The 25,146-nt window shown below is 43.3% G+C and overlaps 1 protein-coding gene across 1 annotated transcript; it reads left to right on the plus strand.

Annotated features, from left to right (window-relative positions):
- The first annotated feature begins 791 nt into the window (after positions 1-791).
- Positions 792-2,523, plus strand: LOC101562523 (serine hydroxymethyltransferase, cytosolic-like). Its single transcript, XM_012516923.2, is given in 1 exon segment — positions 792-2,523. A coding segment is annotated over 1 exon segment (1,452 nt). The 5' UTR covers positions 792-839; the 3' UTR covers positions 2,292-2,523.
- Positions 2,524-25,146: the final 22,623 nt, after the last annotated feature.

Consider the following 25,146-nt stretch of genomic DNA (forward strand, 5'->3'; position numbering starts at 1 on the left):
CTGAGCCATCTCCCCAGCCCCTAGAAATTTTTTTTAAAAAAAATTTATTTTATTTTATTTTTATCTATTTAGGATAGGGTCTACAGGGTCTCACTACATAGATTGGACTTGTAGTGATTCTCCTGTTTTCAGCCTCCCAAGCACTGAGATTATAGGCACATTCCACCATGCCTGGTCTCAGCTGCCATTTCAGCGTGCCCCAAGGGTGGGGTTGGCACGGCACACTGGGGATCAAACCCCAGTCAGTGTGCTCTGTCTAAGCAGGTGCCTTAATCTGCTGAGCTATCAGGCTGGCCCTTACTGGTAGAAAATTTGTCTGCATTTTGTTCATGTCATGAGACTTTGTGGGGCACAGAGATTAAAAGCAATGGATTAATTAATCTGGCAGAAGAAATTTCAGTGCAGTCCAGTGTTGAGGCTGTGGGTTAGTATTTCTGGTGGCTATTATCTAGGTCTATAGTAAAACTTAAGATCAAATCTTGGAAAAAGTGTAAAAAGTATGTAGTTTCAATAAGAAGGAAGTGCCTATAAAGATGGAACTATGAGTTGTTGTTTGTTTTGTTTTGATAGAATCCTAAATGTGTAAATTTTGAGTAGAAATAGTTTTAAGATACTTTCCTGGAAGTACACTGTCATCTTTATGTTCAGTGGTGGAGTAACTGCTTGTATTACTGTACTGTTAATAATATATTATTGCAGGCTGCCACGCTTGCCGTCCTTCTGGGCTGTCGGAATGACTGGTGGACGGTCACTGAGGGCTGAGAGACTGAAGAGAGGCAGCGGCCGGTCGCAGCCCCTCAGTCTTGGGCACTTTGGGGCAGCTTTGAACTAGTGTGATAATGACTCCAGTCAACGGAACTCACAAGGATGCTGCCTTGTGGACCTCCCATGAAACTATGCTGGCACAGCCCCTCAAGGACAGTGACATTGAAGTGTACAACATCATTAAGAAGGAGAGTAGCCAGCAGTGAGTGGGACTGGAGCTGATTGCCTCAGAGAATTTTGCCAGCCAGGCAGTTCTGGAAGCCCTTGGATCCTGCTTAAATAACAAATACTCTGAAGGGTATCCAGGCCAGAGATATTATGGCGGAAATGAATTTATCGATGAACTGGAGATACTATGTCAGAAGCGAGCGCTGCAGGCTTATCATCTAGACCCACAATGCTGGGGGGTCAATGTCCAGCCGTACTCAGGCTCCCCTGCAAACTTCGCGGTGTACACTGCCCTGGTGGAGCCCCATGGGCGCATCATGGGCCTGGACCTGCCTGATGGGGGCCATCTGACCCATGGGTTCATGACAGACAAGAAGAAAATCTCTGCTACATCCATCTTCTTTGAATCTATGCCCTATAAGGTATATCCAGACACTGGCTACATCAACTACGACCAGCTGGAGGAGAATGCCCGCCTCTTCCACCCAAAGCTGATCATTGCTGGAACCAGCTGCTACTCTTGAAACCTGGACTATGCACGTTTGCGGAAGATTGCAGATGAGAATGGAGCATATCTCATGGCAGACATGGCACACATCAGTGGGCTGGTGGCAGCTGGCGTGGTGCCTTCCCCTTTTGAGCACTGCCATGTCATGACCACCACAACCCACAAGACCCTGAGAGGCTGCCATGCTGGCATGATCTTCTACAGAAAAGGAGTGCGCAGCATGGATCCCAAGACTGGCAAGGAGATTCTGTACAACCTGGAGTCGCTCATCAATTCTGCTGTGTTTCCAGGCCTCCAGGGAGGTCCCCACAACCATGCCATTGCTGGAATTGCTGTGGCCTTGAAGCAAGCCATGACTACAGAATTCAAAATCTATCAGCTCCAGGTGGTGGCCAACTGCAGAGCTCTGGCTGAGGCCCTTATAGAGCTGGGTTATGAAATTGTCACAGGTGGCTCTGACACCCATTTGATCCTCATGGATCTCCGTTCCAAGGGCACAGATGGCGGAAGGGCTGAGAAGGTGCTAGAAGCCTGTTCTATTGCCTGCAATAAGAATACTTGCCCAGGTGACAGAAGCGCACTGAGGCCCAGTGGACTGCGACTGGGGACCCCAGCACTAACAACCTGGGGACTTTTGGAAAAAGACTTCCAAAAAGTAGCATACTTTATCCACAAAGGTATAGAGCTGACTCTACAGATTCAGAACGACGTGGGCTCAAGGGCCACACTGAAGGAGTTCAAGGAGAAGCTGGCAGGGGATGAGAAGCATCAGAAGGCTGTGTGGGCTCTCCGGGAGGAAGTAGAGAGCTTCGCTTCTCTCTTCCCACTACCTGGCCTGCCTGACTTCTGAAGGAGCCAGACTGCTCTGCATCTGCCTTGGTGCCATACACACTGACTGCCCAGGGATACCTACTGAGGAGCCAGTACCCTCTTGAGACAACAGAGCTGCCACATACTGCCACTAAGCTGCCCTGTCCCTTTTGAGGGAGATGGCTTAAATTCTATTTTCATAAATCAAAATTTAAATCCCATTGTTAGTAATTCTGGGACAGGTCATTAAGGAATTTAAATTCAAATCTAACTTTCTCAGCATATATGTAATTACTCCTAAAAAATAAAATACTGTGTAGCCAAGTGGCTTTAATCATGAGATTAAAGAGATGGTAATGAAAAAAAATATATTATTGCATTGCTTGATTTAAAAAAGTGAAAAAAAAAAGAGATGGAGCTTTGAGAATGTGTTTGCTAAAATGATTAACATTAAGAAGAAGTCAAGTATTTTGCCTAGAACAACAGGGAAGATACTTTGAGGACCTCTCAGGCATCAATAGTATCCTACATCTCCCAGGCTCAAGGGTGTAAAAGGGTAAGAATAGGCTCTTTTGAAAAAATTTGCTTTCAGAAACAACCCAGGACACTCCACTCAAGAAGAGTCACAAAGGAATGGGTTCTTCAGAATTTGATCCACAGGGCTCAACCATCTAGTCATGTAGAAGCTGCTGTAGCCATGATCCATGTGGGCCCAGCTACAGCTTAAGTTGGTGACTGATCTTGGTGTTATACACATGGTACTGTTTTTACAGACATGTAGAATGCAAGAATTGTGTCAGTGAGACTTCCTTCCAGGTTTTGAAAGAATGCGTCGGAGGCCAGGCAGTGTACCCCAAGAGGACAGTGTTAGAGACTGTGAGGGTTAAGCCAAAAGTGCAGTGGAGACTGCCAGAAATTGAAGCCCAGAATGTAGACTGTGTTAGGAAAGCCAAAGGCAGTGAGTAGAGTCAACTCAAGCAAGAGGTCATGAGGGATTCAACTGGCAATGCCATGGGAGTGAGGTTGTCTAAGCCTTCTGGAGCTTATACTTCACCACTGCTTACCCTGGTTATTACACAGGGTGTAATAGGATTTCATGTTTGTCCTACTGGGTTTTGGCCTTGCTTTGGCCCCATTGCTTTCTATTTCCTTGTTACAGTGGGAATGTTTACTGGGTGCCATTATATATTAGCAGTATTTAACTTTCATTTTGATTTTTATAGAGTCTCATAGATAAGAATGTCTGGAATCTCAGGAGACTTTGGACTTGAACTTTTCAATGATGCTGGAACTGTTTAGACTTTGGTGACTCTTAGAGATGAACCAAATAATTTCATGTAAAGAGACGAACATGAGTCTTTGGGGGTGTTCCCTAAAGGCCTCATGTGTCCAGAGGAGGGGTTTTGGAAAGGTGATTAGATCATGGGGTTGCTACAGCTGAATGTGTTGTTAGGAGGCAGTACCTGGTCAGAAGAAGCAAGTCCCTGGGCTTGCACCACCCTCCTTGCTCTTCCTTTTTCTCTCTGCTTCCTGGATACCATGACATGAGCATCTTTCCTCTGCACTAGACTGCTCTGCCATGCCCCTTCTGCCTTGTAGCCAGTCAACCAGAGACATAACCACGAGCCAAAATCAACCTCTCTGCCTTTAGTCCATGGGTGTCAAGTATGGTGTCTCAGTGATGAGAAGTGAGTATGATAAATGGGAGCATGAGGCTCAGTAGAACTTGCTGAGAAGCTGGGGCAGGGGAGGGTCAGTGAGCCCTCAGGGCAGGTGTGTTGGGTTCCGGGCCTGGTTTTGTCTTTACCTACTTTGGACCTATCACCCATCCACGTTATTGGATCTAATTTCTGTTCTTGGAATGTAAGAATGTTAGAGTAGTCACTGCTTATTTTTCTTCCACTTTCAAATACCATAATAACAGAGTTAGAAGTTTTGAGTTTGTATGACTGTGAGACTATAAAAGGTGCTGGGCTCTATTTTCCTTTTCAGAGAGACTCGTTGCTCCCCTTTTTAATCAATCCTGCTTTGATTTTTCTTTGAGTTGGAAATATCATTATTTTCTTTTGTTTTGGGCAAATGAGCCTGAAATCCGAACATCAGCAGAAGGTTTTGTGACCTAAGCAGAAGATAAGACAGTGGTAAATTATTTTTCTGGAATCCTCTACTACCTTATTTTGATTTGAATCTCTCCATTTCTTTTTTTTTTTCCATAATTTTATTGAGAAATAAACAGCAATGAGACAGTTTCAAATCAAATTGGTAGGACAGTTCCCATAATTAACACATTGCATACTGTCTTCCAAGTCGTTATTTGTTATACAATATGCAGACATGATATCCTATTTACAAACACTATTGTTTCTTTGAGGGGAAGAAGCAGGTGGTTTATCAAGTTCTTGCCTTTTCCTCCTTCCCTGAAAATGTAGCTTCTAGTCTTTTTGCTCAGGTTTCTTTCTTTTTGAGTCTGTGGGTACTGGGAATGGAACTCAGAACCTTGCACTTGCCAGGCAGGTGCTGCACTGCTGAGCTACATCCCTGGTCCTTGGTCATGTTTCATATCTCCTTGTGACAATGTTCCTTAAATTTCTTTTTCTCTGGACATCACAGCTGGGCTTGTTCAAGGAGAAAGAAAATGAGGCCTATACCTGGTAAGGTACCCATGTATTTCCCCTGCTGACAAATGTTTTTAACGTTTCAAGCCCTTCTGGACTGCATTTTGCTGTGGGTGAAATTAAATGCCTGAGCAGTTGCTGAAGCCGCTAGTGGGCTGGTTTCCATGGCAGCCCTCAGAGGGTCGAGGCCCTCTCCAGAGGAGAGCAGTTTACTTTCAATTAACAAAGGGCAAAGAGGCTTTTAACTGTGATTTTGCTTATGGAAAGTTTAGATAAATTTCCTCAGCCCTACAGGTGCCATATAATCTCCTACCTATTTATCTTTATGGAGCTGGGAGGTGGGTTGTTGACTTCTCTACCAGTATAATATCCCAAACACAGGATGTTGGTGATATGAGCCAACAAAAGAATGTGGGTTCTTAATCAAAAAGAGAGACATTATCAAATTGACCTACCAGGTATTAATCAAGTATATACCGATAACTCCACCTGCGAGAGATGGCAAATTTCCATAGTCTTAGAGCTCTGGGTTGGGTGGTGAGAATGGATGTCTACTTAATTGAAAAGAGAATTGCGGCACACTTTGAGGTGCTAACCAAAGAGAGGAATCTTATCCACCAATATGGTAAACATTTAAAAAATCATAGCCTTTATGAGGAAGCAGAGGTAATTATTATCCAGATGTGTCCCATGCAAGAGCAACTTATCATGTGGAAATTTACCAACATGTAATCAAAAGAATAAGGATCAATTTTGCCCTTGAGGTCCTAGAAAATGAAATTTTCCTTGGTCCAGAAGAATGACTAAAATTCCTCCAACTCATTAATTTTTCTTTCTGGTGAATCTAGTTTGTAGCTAAATATATCCATTGGGTGATTATATTTTATAGTTCTTGATTTTTTTTCCATTTTAGAAGTTCATTTTTCAAAGCTGCTCTATCATTTTCCATAGTTTCTTATTCCAGGTTTGTACTTTTATGTTTACCATTTGTTTCTTCAAACATAAAAAACACATTTTTAAGAAATAGATTTGATTCTGGCAATTCCAGAACCTGGAATCTGTGTGAGTCTGTCGCTGTGCTGTGTAGTTTCTGATGCTTCTTGTTTCTGCCTTGCCTGGTCACCTCCATTGTTGATCAGTGCTCCTGAGAAACTTGTGAGTGGCCTCAGAGACCGAAGAAGAGCACAACTCCTTTAAGACTCACCATCAACTGAAAAGTTGCAGAGCAAGTTCAGGGTTTGAGAGCCTCTGCTGTAGTCTAGAGTCTATAGAATGATGCATGCATTTGTAAGAAGGCTTTCTCTTGGCCCTACACCTAAAGAAGAGCTGCTTGTTCTTTTCTTCTTTCCTCTGCCATTTGGTCATAACCCAGAGAGCCTTTTTGTCAGGTTTTCTGGGTTCCTGCACAGAAGAGCAGGGGGAGATTTATTTGCTCCAATGAGAATACAGTTCCTTTCAGCCTCTGCTCAATGTGGGAAGGGTCTGCTAAAATCTGCTTCAGTGAACTTAAACTTTCTTTCTCTCTATCTGCAGCTGGCCACCTGCCCGTGGGCACTGCATTTCTGGAAAATGCTCTCAGATCAGAAATGGTTTTGTAGATTCTATCTTTGGCTTATCTACGCCACTGTAAGGTTGCATTTAAAAATTAGCATTGGAATTTAACCTTGCCATGCCAACTCATCCATTTATTTTTATTTTTCCAAGGATCAGACCCAGGGTCTTGTATGTGACAGGCAAGTGCCTCACCACTGAGCTTCACCCCTGGTCCTGGGTTTTAAAGGTACTTTTGTTTTTACAGTTTTATCTGTCACTTTTCTTTGACATCAACTGGAAGGTTGACCTAAATAACCTAGCTCATTTTTTTCCAGATATGGAAAGTCCATGGTGGTCTTTCAAAATGGAAGTCTATACAGGTTTCTTCTCTCTTGTTACACCTTCTCAAAGTGGCTTATTTGTTAACACTTCTGACTGCCTCTCAGTCTTTACTTTAAGAGACTTTCAAAGAGGAGTCCATGCTGCTCAGGAGGGATTATGAAGATTCTTCCTACCACTCCAGTGCTATCAAATTCCATCACCCTCTTTCAGCCCCGTACTCTGTACCAACAATATAAATAAGCTTAGCACAGCTGGAACTGGTGCTTTTTCAAATCACTGACCTTGCATGTGCAATCTCCACCAAGTAGTGTTCTTTTCTCTTTGTCCGTGAGGCAAAGAGTTTTTCATCTTTCAAAAAACCAATGCAGAGGCCAATTCGTCCAGACAATTGTCTTGGACAATCATCTTCCTACCCCTTATAGTAGATCCTTCCTTTGATAGCATTCTGATCATATGGGAAATCACTGTGTCATATTGGAATTTCCTTTTGTATAGTTCCAAGCTCCTTGAGGGAAAGAATTGCAATCAGCTTATGTTTTATCAAAGACTGAGTTGGGTGCTTGGCATGTAGTTGATTATATATAATCAATATATAAATTTTATCTAGTTGGTACAGGGCCTTATTACACAGCTTGGACTTGTAGTGATCCTCCCGTTTCAGCTTCTCCAGCGCTGGGATTACAGGCATGTGTCACCATGCCCAGTCTTAGAGGCTGGCTTGGTGTGCCTGGGGCAGGGCAGGCAAGGCATGTGATACGGGGATCAAACCCAGCTATTTGTACTTGCTTAGTCAGGCACTTGTGTGCCCCAATCAATGTGTATTTGATTATTGTTTAGATGAATGATTTTTATAATCTGGAAATCCAGATACCAGCCCCAGCATGAATAGTGTCATGACTGCTGGGCCAAATCCCCCAGAATCAAGCCAAACCTTCTGATTTCTGGGTCCATTCTGTAGCCTACGGAGGGCCCTGAGCAGCTAGTAATGCGACCCCATAAAGTCGTAAACTTTCAGCATCATTGTGTGATTTTTAATGATGCTTTTTACAACTCAAGTAGAGACTGCATAGGTGACAAGGGGGCTCTGTAAGAGAGGTCACAGTGATAACTAACTCTGCCCTCCTCACCTGTCACCTGCAGTCAGTTGAGTGGAACCTCATGAGCATCAGATATCTGACAAGCCTGTGTAACTCTTTGAGTTAAAGGCGGCATTTACAACTAATAATATTTCAAGCTACATACACAGGTGTTCTCTTATTTAATTATTAAACTTAGTCTCTTGTGTCACTTTGTAAAATAATAAGTTTAAACACTCTATAAAATTAGAGAAGTTTTATTAATTATACAGATTCACATTGATATATACTATGTATTTTACACACAGCCCAAAGCAATTCCTTTTCACTCAGAGTGACCCAGGCAAGCTAGGAAGTTGGACACTCCAGGACTGAAGGCATGTTCCTCTCCCTGTGGAAACCAGTGGCAAGTTCAGGCCATGTTCATTTCTGACCAGCTGGCTATAAATATGGGGGCCAGTGCTGATAATTGCTAGAGGGACTCCCAGAACTGAGGAAATGCTCTCTGTGCCAACTACAGTTTTATTATGCCCCAAAAGGATACAAAGGAGAATCAACCCCCCAAATAGAAGTGTAGGCAAGATTGGGGAGGGTCACAGGCATGAGGCTTACATGTCCTTTCCCTGTGGGACATCCTATGATCTGAAGTCCAAACACTTTAGGCTGGTGTGACATAGTCTGCTCATTTCTCCCCAAAACCAATTCTCTTACTTTTTAAATACAATCCCATTTCAGTTCTACTTGTGAACAAATCTTCTCAACTAGACACCATGCTTCCTAGCTTCCTGGGTAGAATTTCCAGCCAAAGTGATGCGAGAAAGAGTGATATAAGCAACAAAGAGGTCATCTCCAGCAAGAAAGCTGTCTGCCTGCCCTCCACAGCCTCCCTCTTCCTCCCTGTGATCAGAACAGAGAAGCAGTAGAGGGGAACCAGGCTCAACCACGCAGACCATACCTCAGGGAAACTCAGGACAGCAAAAGGAAAGGGATGAAAATTACAGTAGTCAATGATGTCCCTGGGCCACCTACAGCTTAGTTACCTACAATTTCTACTCAAGTAACCAAGGGCCGGGGAGATGGCTCAGTGGAATAAGTGCTTGCCTGGCAAGTGCAAGGGCCTGAGTTCAATCCCCAGTTCTGAAAAAAAAAATAATAAAAATAAAGTAACCAAACCAATGCTCCAATACCATTACTCAAAAATCTGTGATGCTAGCTCATGCTAGTTCCCTTTCTAGCCCTCTACAGATCCACCGGCACTCTCTCTAGCTTGCCACATGCATCCTTACATTGTGCCTTTGGCAAGTTTGCCCTAGGGATGTTCTCATGTCCTGTCCATCTCTCCTTCCTCTAGTCAAGCTTGCCCAGCCATCAGTGTCCAATTCATACTGACCTCACGTCATTTCATTCAGCAAATACTTATTAAGCACTTACTATGTGTTGAGTACTGTGTCATTCCTGACTATATTCTAAGAGCAGCTATTACTGAGCACCAGCTGTTACATGCAATTCACCTGCCTTTCAGTGTAACACTGCTATTTGGACTTCCTTCTCAGAGCCCCACCCACCACATTGTATTCCTAGGCACCAACTATATCCAAATTAAGGCTGAAAGCATTTCCTAGCTAATAAAGAATTGGGCTAAATTGTGTCCTAAACCTGGCGGGCAGCCTTTAAATTCTCAAAATTTCCCAAGAGGCAGGAATGACTTTATTATTCATGACAGCCTCCCTGATAGCGGTTTGTGCTAATGGGGTCACACAGGCGGGCTCCTAGATAGCTTTGATAACAAGATGATTTAGGATTCTGGCTGGCCACGTGAAAGACCACCATGTGATTGGAGATTCAGTACTCTGTGACTTATGATAGCCCAGCTTCTGGAGATAGAAGGTGGCTGGAGGTTGTAAGCTCAATTATGATTTGATGAGACATGCCAATACAATGAGAGCCAGCTAAGCCCTCTGGCCACTGAAGCCCTGACGAGCCTCCCTGGTGCTGACACTGCTTATTATCATACTAACATGCAGAGAAGAGATATAGCTTCACCCCACAGGGAAAGGACGTAGAAGCCTCATGCCGGCGACCCTCCCCAATCTTGCCTACACTTCTCTTTGGGGGGTTGATTCTCCTTTGTATCTTTTTGGGGCATAATAAAACTGTAGTTGGCACAGAGAGCATTTCCTCAGTTCTGGGAGTCCCTCTAGCAATTATCAGCACTGACCCCCATATTTATAGCCAGCTGGTCAGAAATGAACATGGCCTGAACTTGCCACTGGTTTCCACAGGGAAAGGAACATGCCTTCAGTCCTGGAGTGTCCAACTTCCTAGCTTGCCTGGGTCACTCTGAGTGAAAAGTGAGAATCTTGAAAAGGAATGATCAAGCTCGGTTCTAAATGCCTTCGGGTGGGCCAGGGAGATGGCTCAGTGGAGTAAGCCCTTCCCTGGCAGGTGCAAGGACCTGAGTTCAATCCCCGGTTCCACAAAAAAAATTAAAAAAAAAAAAACAAAAAAACAAAAAAACTAAATGCCTTCGGGTGCCTTCTGCATGGTTTCTGAGATGGATGACACACATTGATTTTTTTGTTGTTGTTCTGTGTTTTTGAGACAGTCGCACTGTGTAGCCCAGACTGGCCTTGAACTTGCAGTGATCCTCCAGCCTCAGCCTCCTGAGTGCTGGGATTACAAGGCTGCACCACCATGCCGAGCAATACACACTGATCTATGATGGTAGTGAGGTGAGCTCAGAGAAGAACCTGCCTTACCACAGGAGGAGGGGCCACTGTCCCACATTTTCACACATATTTCTCCTCTCATGCTAGAAATTTAGCCTTAAAAGCCATTCTTTTGGGCAGGTCATTGAGATTCCTCTTCTTGGAGGGAAGCCCACAAACTTCCCACTCTTGATGATGCTTTCAGGATGGAGGAGCTTGGAGGAACACCCTGGCCTTGTGTCACTTTCCCCCAGAGGAGGACTGTTTTGGTTGTTGAATCTGGAAGAAGGGCAAGGTGGGCGCTCTTCCGCTCCGCCGTGGCTCTGCCTGCCTTTGGTAGAGATAGTGTTTCATTTGTTCTCAGTTATGAGGAAAACCCCATGGACTTGCTCTCCAAGGAGGAGTCTGTTGTTTTGCAGCTGTGTCTGTCAACCAGAGAAAGCCAAGCCCTCAAATAGAGTTTTCTATTGTGATCTTCATCCATACGGCTGGCTCCGTGTCTGCCTCTGAACTGTGACAGAACCCCAGTGGGGAACAGGGGTGCTATTCATTAGCCTGTCAGAAGCTGAAAGCATGCTCAGAGATTGCCCCTGGCAGGGTTAGATGGGCTCTTGCCCACCCTTCTCGTCCCTGAGAAGCAAAGTCTGATGTGTAGGAGGAAGTGATCCACTCATCAACAAACACTTGAAAAACTCATCAAGTCCTTAAAATAAGGCTGTTGGCCTCCAAGCAAGGAGGAAGGAAGGGAAGAAGGGAGGAAAGAAGGTAGCAGGAGGAGGAGCAGGAGGAGGAGAAGGAGGAGGAGGAGGAGAAGGAGGAGGAAGAGGAGGAGAAGGAGGAGGAGGAGGAAGGAAGGAAGGTGGGAAAAAGGGAAAACAAGAGAGAAGAGAGCTCAGAGAGAGAGGGAACTGAGTGAATCTGGGTAGGTGCATTGGAGTAGCTAAGGATGTGGTGCAGATTGTATAATTTCTTCAATGATTTTCCCTTGTTTTCAGCCTCCAGTTTTATATTCTTTTCTCTCTTGTGAGCCCAGACTTCTCCACAGCACACTGTCTAGTTGCATAAACTTTTAAGGGCAAACCAGAGTGTAATTCTCCATTCGTCTTTCTAGTGTGCATGGTTCTCTAAGGACCTTGACAGGCCATGGGGGTATCCAGCTGCAAGGAGTAGCTCATCTGATGCTTAGTGATGACTAGCTCCTGGGTCAGGCTTCTGCTCTCCAGCCTTTCCCCCAGGATTCCAAGAGCAAGAAACAATCTGCCGGTGACCCACGAGCCAACCGCAGCTGTTAGGTGGAGAGCACTCATTTCTGGTTCAGTGGGAGCCTCCCTGGGTTGTCATGCAGCTCAGAGGCTTTGAAGGAGGGATGAGAGGAAAACTGCAAGCAAGCAAGGCAAGAACATGCAGGCAGGACCAGCATTCCAGTGGGCTGTGTTTCTTATACCTGAACAGCTCATAAGCCTTGGGATGACAACTGTCAAGATTGAGAAATGATTTAGCTTTCCACAGTCCCTAGGTCGTTCTGATTATAATTTAATAGACACAAGAAGATGATGTCTAATCCTGGGTGAGCATAATAGAAATCTCCACTTAGATGTCTAATAGGCACTGCAAAATTGAAGCACTTAAAATGGAACTCTTGACCTTAGCCCTTTGCACCAAACTAGCCCTTTCCTAAGATCTGCCTCTTTCTGACTGAGACCCCCATTTGTCACTTACACAGCCTCAATTCTTATTCTCTGAACACCCCCAGTCCATGAATTATCTGCCATCACCCTGTGATCCTCTCTTGAAAGTATCTCCCCAAATCTACCACTCTTCACTGTCTGCGTGGCTTCTTCCTAGACCAGTGGCTGCCATCCGTCATGTAGGCTGTTGGGACAACCTCCCATCTCATCTGGCTCTGCTCTTGTGAAAGGTATGACAAACATCCCTCCTAGTGACAGGCTTATGTCTCATGCTAAACAGCAGTCAGAATAGCTTCCAAACTTCAAATTCTGGCCTACAAGGCACTAAATGCAATGGCTTTTGTCTCTCCATCTGACAGTTTTCTACTATTTGTCTCACCCCACAGCCCTCCTGCTGTACCACTCTTCTTCCTGCTCTCAGATCTCAAAAAGGACTCCCACCACACATGCAGTGCTGCCTGTCTGGACGCTTTTTCTGCAATCTTTGGATGGCCAAGGATCTTAGAGTCACCCTCGAGTCAGCAAAAGTGTCCCCCAAAGTGACCATCATGCTTTCCCCATGTTTTTATTCTTTATCCCATTCTTCTTTTCTGTCTTCTTTTTCACTTTGTCTGTACTCGTGGTCTCTGTACTCCATGCTTCCCTCGTCTTCCTTTCTTTTTGTAGAGCTGGAGATTGAACCCATAGCCTCATGCACGCTGGGCCACTGACCTACCACTGAGCTACATCTACTGCTCTCTTAACACTTTTATTTTGAGACACGGTCTTTCTAGGTTTCTCAGGCTGGCCTCAAAATTACTATCCCATATAAACCTCCTGAGTAGCTGGGAATACAGGTGTGTGTCACCATATTAGATTTATGCCTCTTTTTGTCAGAATGAATAATAGGGATTTTGTTTGTCATCTTTGCTACACAGCAACTCATACAGTGGGCCCAAATGTAGAAGGTGTTCATTAAATAACTACGAGTGGCATGAGCTATTGTCTAGTGAGTATTTATTGATGCACCTGACCTCACACAGTTGTGCTGTCAGCCATTAGTCAAACATTTGGGGACCCGAACTTGTGTAAGTGGTCTCTCCAATTAATGAATCACTTATGGATCAGATGTTTTAATTTGCCATGAGACCAGAGTCAATTTGGAGCCAAAATATACTTGGGAAAAAAAAAACTCCCTAAGATTATCACACAGCATCCCTAATGGTTGATGCCACCCTACTGTTGACGAAATAAAAATGGATTAATGTCACTAGATGACATCACTCTTTACATACTGGCTGCAAGCTCTTCATTGATGTTCTCTGTGCCCTTGGCCCCACTTCCATGACACCGGACTTTCCCAAACTGACCGTGCCCTTGAGCTTGCTTCCATTTATGCAGCTTTGCTAGCCTCAAGCATTGTGTCCCCAATTTTGCTCTCGTGAACTTGAGTTCATTCCTTGAGAACCACCTCAGGTGTCCGTTCCTTTGTAAAGAAGCAAGACAGTTATAAGATAGCTAGATGCCAGGTGGTCCAAGTCAGTGGGTGCTGGGGCCTCGATTTTGTCCCAGTCTGAGAGCAAAGCCAGTATTAGCCACCGTGGTCCTGTGCCTCCCTGCTTGTGCTGTGAGCTAGCTTGTGGAAGGTGTAGGCTTGTGAGTTGAAAGAGGCTTCGAAGTTCAGCTCAGTCAATGCCCTCTTCAGTGCAGAAGCCCATACTCTAAACTCCAGCAGAGTGATGTGCCTAGAGTGTGTCTAGGCTTAAATTTTGTTTTCTGTAAAATGAAGAAGTTGGGCTCTATAATCTACCAAGTTAGCAATTCTGTGATTATTCAAAAAACCTAGGAAGCAGGTTACTCTGAGAGGCTCAGTTACAAACCCTAACTGTGGAGAATGTCCGCCTTGTGACGAGTGGATATCTGTGCGCTGCAGCTTCTACCCTTTTTTCTTTCTTTGGCCCCTCCGAAGCAACAGAGAACATTCTACTGCTTCTTCCACACAGTGGCTCTTTGTAGCCAGCGGCCTTTATTCTTTGGCACCATCTTCACAGTATGTATACCTTTGGTTTTCTTCCTCAAGGCAAACTTGATGTTGTTGAAGAGATCTGTCTTAAAATGCATGAATTCAAAGGTCCGAGGAAATTGGGTAGCTGTTACATGCAAAACTGTTTTTCCAGAGCAGATCCAACTCTTACTCCCTTTAGGAGGTATTCGCTTCTGTAGGGCTCCGTGGAGGGGTATGAAGTTCTATTGAGGTTGTGGCAGGAGTGTGAGCCCGCCACAGGTGAGCCAGGTCATGGCGGTCCTGTCACTTCTCAGGCACTTCTAGAGCCCAGCCCACCAGAGCCCTCCCAACTCGTGCAATAGACTGTGTGTTTGTGTTCCTCTCTCCACAAGGATGGACTCCTAACCTTCAGCAGGATGGCATTAGGAGGTGGGGCCTGTGGACAGTAATTGGGTCATGAGCGTGTGCGATTAGTGACTCCAGAGAGTGCTCATTCTATTCACGCACGTGAAAACCTAACACCAATGCAGCTGGGAAGAGGGTCTTCAGCCAAATCTCATGGTGCAGGCACTCTGACCTCAGACTTCCAGCCTCCAGCACTGTGGGAGATAAATTTTGATTGCTTATAAGGCACCTAGGCTGTGGGGCTTTGTTGTAGCAGCCAAAGTGGATCAAGACAGCCACTCATTTCCTAACTCTTTTATTTCTAGCATTGACTGAGATTCACTCATAGGTCCACCTTTATCTCATCACATATAATTAAGGCCCAGTTGTATTAGAATATCTTCTCATGGAGGTGCTGCCTTCTCTTTCTACCCCTTCTTCTCCACCAGACTTTGATTCATTGGTGCTTGGATTCCTAGCAGAGGCTCCATCCTACCCTAATTCCACCCACCCTGTTTCCTGTTGCCAGAGTAACTGTCCTACCACACAGCCTCATCTTGTAGCTCTTCCTTTACCTGCCATGCTCTTTCTCCACCTGTGAGCCTGTGGCTAGGCCAAGTACCTCGGGGCACACCTTCCTGTCAGCTGGTCTCTGTGCTGGTGAGAATGATGCCTCATCCTTATCTTATTTCTAAAGTTCTGGGCAGGTATTTAGTCAAATAATGGATTAATAAACAAGTACACATAGAGTCCTTTTAGGAAGAATAAGCATCCATCTGTTTCCTAACAACAAGGAGAGGACTTATTTGTGGTGTTCTCAAAGAAGTCCAAAAGACCAAATCCAAATGGATCCCTCCAGTTTTCAGCACAATTCCCCTGCTCATTAAAATTTTAGAGATGTTTGGGTCTATAATTAAAAAATACCTTCCCAGAATTTAATTCTAATCCCAAAGAAATTCATCCAATTTTACCAACTCAGAACAAGATATTAAAAACTAACCTGTCTCAGATGCCAATTCCAGATGGTGAGAATGAAAGATTATTAAAAGTTAAAAAAAAAGCCCAATAATTAAATGGACAAATGGATGACACAGTGGCTTTGGGTTTTTGTATGAGTCCCATATGGAGGACAAGGACCAGCTCCAGCTGTGTAGTTGGGTGTGGCATCACCAGGAACACACCTAAAACTTCTACAGAACAAGTCACTACTGTGAGAAAGATGTTGGATTAACTTCTCTTTCTAATAGCAAATGTATTTTTAAAATAACTCTGGTTGGGATCAGCTCCTTATTTATTCACCAGGAATTTATTTCTTTTATGATATTCTGTGACTCCCAGGAGCCTCTGAGATCAGGGCTCCCCAGGGCTACTCCCTGTATTATTTCCTGCTGTTGGAAGCCATTGCCAGGACACAGGCTCTGACTATCGTCTGTGGGCCCAGCTAAGAGGCGTGTGAGGGCTTACAGCTGGTGACTGAAGATGCCACTCAGTCCATAAAGTCATGGGCTTCGGGAGAGTGAGAATGTTGATTTGTTCTTAGTACTCTCTCCTCCCTTTTGCTTTTCATGTTCTCCATCCATTCCCATCTCTTGCATAAACATTTGCAAACTTTTGGGGTAACAGTGAAGATTAGCATGGGTAGATGACATACAGGAACCTTTCCAGGAAGCTCATGTTATCTAATCTAAGTGGTCCTTGGACTTCAACAAAGCATAGTGTTAGGGCTTTTCATTACTAGATCTAATTCTCCAATACAGATGGTAAATGGGATCAGAGCATCATGCGAGGCTATTACGCTATGTGATTTCATTTCATAAACATTTATTAAAATTGATATGTGTTAGGCATATCAATTAGCACTATGAATAAGCCCAGCAAATGGGGAGAATTCAGTAATTATTGAATTGCACACACGCCCATACAACACGCATGCAACCCAGCTCTCACGTTCACATAATCTCCTTTTGACACCTGGGCACTATTGGGCTGACGCTCCGGCTGCAATTGCTTACTTTTGCTTCGGCTACCTGATTTCCTATTTGCTTTCTCCTCTGATTTAATTTGATGTTGCTGCTGTGTAAGAGAGGCTTAGACGTTGGGAGAGAGGTGGAAAGAGATGTGTGTTTGGTGTAAGACATTTGTGTGCACATCTGAGCTGTTGATTTAATGAGATGACATCCAGGTTTGCAAATTGAATGAGAAAGGAGACGGAAGGGATTTACAAACTGGCTGGATAATTACAGATTTGTTTAGCTGTCACTGGGAATCCATTTCATGGTTTTGTTTTTATAATTAAAATTATTTCACCACTGGGTTAAAACCTTATATTTTTGGTGTCATCTAGAAGCATATTTTTGTGATTGAGTTGTTCTGCAAAGCCTTTGAAACACAAGCTTTACCCACGAAATAATAAAATGCAAGCACAATAAATACAGAAGGACAAACTCGGGGTGGTTGATTAATGTGTAAAGATTATTGAAGCATGCAGTGAAATATTGGGTAATCCAGTGGACATGGTTTATTGGTGGGGATTTAAAATCACACAGGTATTTTAAAATAAATAAAATCCAACTTTGATTAGTGTGTGCTCTTTTGTTAAAAGAATACATAATGTTGAAAATATATTGGAGTCCCTTTCAAGGTACAATGACTTAGCACAGATTTTTCATTTGAAATTAGTGTTTCCTCCCAGCCAGAGAAAACTCCCAGATGTTTTTCTATTAGGTTGTGCATTTAACTAGAAGCCACAATTATAGAGCACTTTGCAGTGTACAATGTGCTGTCCCTCTTATATGAACCCTATACTAATATTAATAACTATCATTCATTAAAGGTTTGTCTCATGCCTGGCCCTGTGTTCAGCACTTCTCAAACTCATTTAACCCTCTTGAAAACCCTATGGAGATTATTATGTCTATTTTATAAATTAGGAGGCTGCTACCCAGTGAAGTTAAGAAGCGTTTTGCCTATGGTTTTGAGAGGCAGCATTGGGATCCTGGTCTGCTTTGCCTGATTCCAAGCTTGTACCCTGAATCTCTGCACCTAGCCCGGGTCCTGAATGGGGATCCAGCTGCTCAGCTTTTCCACGTGTGAGCAGGGTGTGAGGTGGTCCTGGCAACTAACACCTCTGTAAAATAGCGATTGTAAATAATTACACAGTTGTTATGAGTCTCAAATGAGACTAGGCACAAGGAAAGCCTTGCGCACTGCAAGGGGTCCTATGTAGACATACATTCCAATTCTGTTTACTTTATTATGACAAGAAAGTTAATCAGTCAGTCCTCACCAACTCTGTGGATACAGTTTTTGCTCCTGTTTCCCAAGGAGGTGGAACATTTGGTTGACTTTTTAAGGTTTAAAGAATGAATGTATTTTGGAGTAGAACCTTTTTGTTTATTCTCCTTCCTTCTCCCTGCAGCTCAGATGATGGGAAGACCTGTGCCTCCCAGGAAACGAGAGCTCCATTCAAGTATCCTTTCCTGTGCCATTAACAGGCAAAAGCTCTAGTCACTGGGAGAACTTCCTTTGCCTGCCCCTCCCCACTGCACTCCCATTCTTTCTCTGCCCCCAGCAACCCGAAGGTGTTTATAGAGAAACTTTGGGACTTTTTTTCTCCTAAAGCGTAAATTTTATTTACTGTGAAATGTCAACTGATCCACAGTAGCAGGATAGAACCGGATAGGGTAGTAGATGTTGTACCACCAAGTAGAGGCTGGGCATCCACAGTGCTTTCTCCTACCAGGTGCAGGCCTAGGAAGCAACTTCATCCGAGCCTGGGTGAAGCACTAAGGCTCTCCACTGTGAGAGACAGGAATAGGGTACAAGTTGCAAAGTATTTAACCAACTTGCTGAAAGAAAAACATAATAGGGAAAAACTTCTAGAAATTGAAATCAATTCAGTAAACATTTGCTCAGGGCCCCTCACATGGGAAACACTATGTTAGGGAATCTCTAGAGGGAAGCAAAGATGAACAAGGTCTTGCTTCTCTGCAGGCTGTTTTTATTCTATTATAGAGGAAAAGACTGGGACATAAGTAAGTATAAAATAATGTGGAATAAAATGAACAGCTAGTGTATTAATCTGCTTTCTCATTGCTGGGACATGATAATACCTAACACCCACAATTTAAATTAGGAGGGGTTTAATTTGCCTTACAGTTTTAGCAGACTCAGTCCATGGTTAGCTGGCTGCAAGACAGAAACATCCTGGTAGCAGGGTGTGGCAGAACGAGGATGCTTAATTCATGGCAGCCAGGAAGCAGTGCAAAGGAAAAGTGTCACAAAAAAAATGGCAGAAAGACTAGATAGAGACCCTAGTAACACCTCCAGAATTTATCCAGATACACCTTGGCATGTGCCTTACTCCCAGGTAGGTACCAAGTCAATCAAGTTGGCAATTCACCTTCACAGTTATACCTAGTAATGAGGCAATGTGCTGGGCTAAGGGGGAGGCTAGGTCACCTCCTCTCAGGGAGATGAAAGAGATTCTATGAGAAAGTTAGGACACTGGGGAAGAAGAAAGGTCTGGCTTGGCTAGAGTGCTGGGTTGCCATGAAGAAATGCTGTGAAATAGACTAGAAGGGTAAATAGTTCAGGCAGCGCTGTGATGAACCTTCAGTAGTAGGCTCAGGAGGAAGGCAGAAGGATGAGCTTGTCTTGAGAATCATCTCATTCTCTACGCTCAGCTCAGGTGCTTATGTAGGTATGGAGGAGAAAGGAATTTCTTCTTTCTCTGGAAGTTCATGCTTTTGCTGAAACAAATTGACAACAGACAGATAAATGAGGAGAAAACATATAAATTTATTGAATGCATGTATACGCATGGGAACTGTGCAAAATATGAAACTCAAAGATGGGCTACAGGGGCTTAAGCACCATCTTCATAAAGAAGGGGTCTGTAAGCAGTTTTAGAGGAGTGTAGTTAGATGGTTTTTTTTGGGGGGGAAATGAATGGGCCCAAAGAATACACAATAGTTTGTAGATGATTTTCTCAGGAAGCAGAGGAAAAGACAATAGAGTGTGACAAAGTCTGTCTAGGTGTGGTAATGTTGCTGTTTTCTTTGCTATAATGTGTGTTTAATCTTCCCTGGCTAATGAGATTTCAGGGAGGGGGTTTAAGACAATTGTATTTTCTTTGGAAGATTTCCTCCAGTTGGGGGAACTTGAGAGAGAGCTTTTCTCTGTACTTGGGGAAAAACAGGAAGATTAGAGAAATTTTGTTTTGGGGGCAGCCACTAAGGCCTTCTAGTTTTCTTTCATTTGGGGCGTCTCGGTATCAGAAGCACCACCCTTTGGAGTTTTGCCTCTTGAGCTTCAGCACAGAATTAAAATAAACTCACATCTTTGGGGGGTGCTTTGGGTGGATTCCTTATACAGAATGAGGCTGACCAAAGCTAACCTTCTTCCTTTGTTATTTTTTCTTCCACTTATTAGATTTGTTCTTTCCCAGGGCTCAACATCAGAGCTGCGGATGTGTGATAATTGGCTAAAATTACTCAAGGCAAAGGCGTTTCTTGCTTAGTCTACTTGAAATTTCTTAGTCTTGATTGCATAATCCTGTAATGACTGGAATCCAACAGGGCTCACTTCTCAAAACAGGGAGGAGGTCCTCTTAATTATTGATTCTCAGTCCTGGCTATGCATTAGAATTCTTTAGCGACGTTGAGAAATTATAGTTCTTCCATTTCATCTATGAATAACTGAGAGGGGCTAGACTTGGGGCTTGCAGGTTAGCTCAGTTGTTTAAAGTGCCTGCTTGGGCAAACTTAGTCAGGCCCAGGGGACCATAGTTCCATCCCCAGCTCCACAAGCCACACCAGACCCGCCCTTATGGCAGCCTGAGCTAGCCAAGAAACAACAACAACAACAACAACAACAACAACAACAACAACAACAACATCCTTCTAGAAAATTTCTCGGGAAATTTCAGTGTATCATGAGAGTTAGGAACCGCTGCTTAGCTCATGGGTGCTCAACTTTTTGGCTTGCCTGGGCTGCATTAAGCTATATATGAAATATTTAATATCATATATATATATATATCCAACAATCACTCTCTTCATTTTTCATATTTTATTACAAAATCAAAACAGGCAATGCATTAAGCCCAAGTTTAATAATTAAGTAAAAAAGCATACATGTCTGCTTTACAGCAATAAACACCTGTTTTCCCAGGCATCTATTTAGAGTCATCCGTGGCCTGCAGGGTCTGTGTTACACACATCTGGCCTAATGCTTTCACCCAGGAAAGACAAAGATTCAAAAGTCAAGGAATGACCCAAAAGTTTCCCTTTTGTGTTCCTTTTCCTGAGTTTGGGGTGAAATACAACATGTGACTTCTCTGTTGGCAGTCTCATGAGACAATGGCAGAAGAAGCATGCTTGCCCAACATGGGCACAAGCGCAGTCTAATTTGTGACAAACTGACCACCAGTTTTCATTTATCAGCATAGTCTTACCAGATAATGACTTCAGAATCCACAATGTAATGAGTTCTTCCTCCTAGCTACATATAGTGTGAATGGGACAAGGAGGACTGCTGAGCCCAGCTACTTGAGAAGGATTTTTTTTTTGAAAGCTCAGGCTGTGTTGAGGGCAGGTCTGGTGTGGCTTGTGGAGCTAGGGATCAAACTGTGGTTCCTTGCCCCTGACTGAGTTTGCCCAAGCAGGCGCTGTAAACAACTGAGCTAACCCAGAAGCCCCTTGAGCCCAGCTACTTGAAGATTTTTTTTTTTTTGCCCAGGCTTTTACCCAGCATTGCTCAGTATAATGCCACTCTCCTCACATAGGGTTTGTCTGGTTCAAATTCCCACAAATTAGAAGCCATGTTTCCAAGAACTTGATGCTTTTGTCTTGAATCATCTGGGTAATTCCTTCAAGAATTACATTCTGTATACAGACTTTGCATTTATGTGCACACTGCTTCCTGAAGTTGTAAAATCAAGAGAGAGTATATTTTATAGATACCAGCTCATGGGAAGAATCTGGGCCAAAGGCACAAATTGTTTTGGCTTCACAGTTGTCATATGGGAAATTACCTTGATGCAACGGTACACTATCAGGCAAGCTCTCCTAGAATAAAACCTATGCTTCCCAAGCCCAGCTATAGTTAGGTATGGCAATGTCACTAACTTCTGACCACTAGGAGATAAGCAGAAGTGACATGTGCCATTTTCATGTCATAAATTTCAGAAGGAAATTATATTCCCTATCTTTCCGCCTTTACGTGGGTAGAATGAGGGAATCATAAAAAGTCACCTGGGACTGTTTGGTTGAAAACAATTTTCATGTATAAGAGAAATATATTTTTCTCTTGTTTTATCCACTATTATTTTGAGTTTCTATTATATGTAACTGAACTCATACATAGTGTAATTGTCTTAGGTACATTTTGAAAGTATATGGTAGGCACTTGGCTCCAGGAAGAAGAATTGGGAAGAAAAGCTGTGTTGCTCTGTCATGATATCACTGTCAAAATTTTTAATTAAAAGTCTGATTAAGAATGAGTGTGTAGCTCAGGGATAGAGTGTGTACCTAGTGTGCAGGAAGCCACTGGGTCAGTGCCCAGCACTACAAACAGAAATACTCTTGATATCAGCCAACAGGATCTTTGTATCCAGACTGATAGAAATGAGCCTGGATTAAATATTGTAAGCACACACATTCCTTTACAGGCAAAGTTAGAGAGAGACAGAGGAAGGATGGAGAAAGAGAGAAAAAAAAGGAGGGATGGAGAGAGAGAGAGTGAGAGTGAGAGCAAGAGGGAGAGTGAGAGAGCGAGAGAGCGAGAGCGAGAGCGAGAGAGAGAGAGAGCTGAGACTTTAGATGAAGCAAGCCAGACACTTGGACAAAGAAAGCAGCAGGTTTTCATTGAATTGCTGGGTTGAGCTAAAGCTGGGTAATTCTCATTGGCCAGGGGTATGGACTTGGACCATCTGGTGGTCTCAGTCAACTTACCCCAGAGGTTTTTGGCAATTTGTGCATTGAGTGCTAACTTTGTATGCAGAATAGCCCAGGCTTATTCTTGGTGGACTAGTAGGTGGCCAGCTTCAGTCAGGAAATGACGAGTTGCTCTGTAGCTGTCATCACCATCTTGGATAAACGTCCTAGCTCTGCAATAGGCATGAAGGGCTCGTAGTCCTTGAGATGCTAAAAAAAGCAAAAGCGTGGAGTACAAGAAACACCTACATGCTCCAATGGGCACCAGGCCAAGATAAAACCATCATAATCCTGGGAAAAGCACTTTAAAAATGATCAACATGGCTATGTGTAGAGCTGAGTAGAATGTGACACAAGGGTTGAGACAATAAACATTTGGGAGGCTGAAAATAGGAGAATCACTATGAGTCTGATTTATGTTGTAAGACCCTATAACTCTGTACTAAGTACACTAAATAAAATTGATCTACTAAAATCTAAACCTGGGGTTATGCTGTGAGTCTTGGTCTGTTCAGATATGTAACAAAATAACACAGACGCGGGGGCAGCCTGAGGCCCTTCTGACCCTCGCTCTAGCCAGCACACAGGCTAGGGATGTGGGTGGGACTTCTTCCATCAGACAGGCCAGGTGTGAAACCCTGCAGCAGAGCTGCCTTCAGAGAGAGGATGGAGGCAAGACACACCCAGCTGATTCAGGAGCAGAACATCTTGCCAGAGTGGCACAGCAGGTTCACTTTCAAAGGCTGCAGCAGAAAGAAGTGGAGCACAGCATCCAGACCCAAGCCACATCCACCTAGATGAGTTTGAACTTGGTAGATCCAGACCTGGTACGAAGGTAATAACTCTATCAAAGCTCTACACCAAAGGTCAGAAGACAGTGCTATACAAAATGACAAAGAGAAGGAGCAAAATGCATTCTCTGGCCCCGGCCCACTCAGAACAAATTCAAGAGACAACAGCATAGCAGAAATTGGAAATCACACACCTGAAGTCTCTGCAATAATAGCATCTGAAGTAAAGAAACAACTGCAGAAAGGTATAGAGGAAATCAGGTCAGAAATAATTTCTGAAGTAAAATAAGAAATGATAACTATAATCAAAGAAGTACTAAGTGCTCCTAAAGAAGACACTGATAAAAAACATAGCAAAGGGCTGGTGAGATGGCTCAGTGGTCTAAAGCACCCACTTAGAACAAGCTAAGCTAAGCAAAGCACAGGGACCACGGTTCAATCCCCCAGCACCACATGCCAGCCAGCCCCGCCCCCTGGTGGGCTGAGCTGGCCACACACACACACTAAATAAATAAATAAATAAATATTTAAAAAAAACATAGCAAAATATAAAAATGATGGAATCCTTGAATAAGCAATATAGGAAAGAAATAGAATGCAAGAAGCAGATTCAAAGTGATATACAGGAAGTTAAAACCTCAATCACAAGCTGGCAAAAACCGTTTGAATGAAAGTGAAAACAGACTTTTAGACCTTGAAGACACCATTGCAGCTAGTAAAAAAAGATCTCTTAAAAACAACTAAGATGCAGGAAAAAATAATTCTACATCTTCAAGATGATGGCTAACAAAATAGCTCAGCAGATTAAAGCACCTGCAAGCAGGCGCAGGGGCTGGGGGTTTGATCCCCGGGCCTGCCATGCCAGCCCTATCCCCGGGGTGTTGAGATGACAACTGAGACTTGGTGTGGTGGCAGTGCCTGTAATCTTAGCTCTTGGGAGGCTGTAAACAGGTGTATTACTATGAGTCTGATCTAGTAGTAAGACCCTGAACACTCTGTAGACCCTAACCTAAAAAAAAAAAAATACAGGGGCCGGGGAGATGGCTCAGTAGGATAAGCACTTGACTGGCAAACTCAAGGATCTGAGTTCAATCCCCAGTTTCGCCAAAAAACAAAACAAAACAAAACAAAAAACCCAAAACAAACATCTGCAAGACAATGCAAAGATGAAAAACATAAGACTAATAGGCATCAGTGAGAAAGAATGAGTTAATACAAATGATATAAAAAGGATATGGGTAGAAGTAATAGCAGAAAACCTCCCAAATATGGGGAAACAATCTGACATTCAGGTAACCAAAGCATATAGAACTCTAAGTAACATCAACCCAATTAAAACCACACCCAGACATATAATAGTCAAGATCCCAGAAATTCAGCACAGGAACAGTATACTAAAAGCCACTAGTGAAAAGAAAGAGATCATATTTAGAGGAAAATCCATCAGAATAATGGCAGATTTCTCTTCACAAACCATCAAGTCAAGAAGAGCATGGAGCAAAGTACTTTAAGTCTTGCAAGAAAACAAATTCCAACCTAAACAAATATATCTTGCAAAACTCTCTTTCAAGTTTAACGAAGAAATGAAATACTTCCATGACAAAGAACAACTGACGAATTTCATGACAAAGCCAACCCTACACAGACTACCAAAAGATATTCTAGAGAGGGATCAAAATGACCACAACTCCATGAATGAGAATGGAAAGAATCTACCAAGTAGGGCAAACAATTAAACGCAAGAGAAAAAGACTATATCTATATATCTATATCTATATCTATATCTATACCTATATCTATATCTATATCTCAGCAGTCTTTCAATTATTTTTTAAAT

Source organism: Octodon degus, unplaced genomic scaffold, assembly GCF_000260255.1.
Source record: "Octodon degus isolate 3935 unplaced genomic scaffold, OctDeg1.0 scaffold00134, whole genome shotgun sequence".
NCBI lineage: Eukaryota > Metazoa > Chordata > Mammalia > Rodentia > Octodontidae > Octodon > Octodon degus.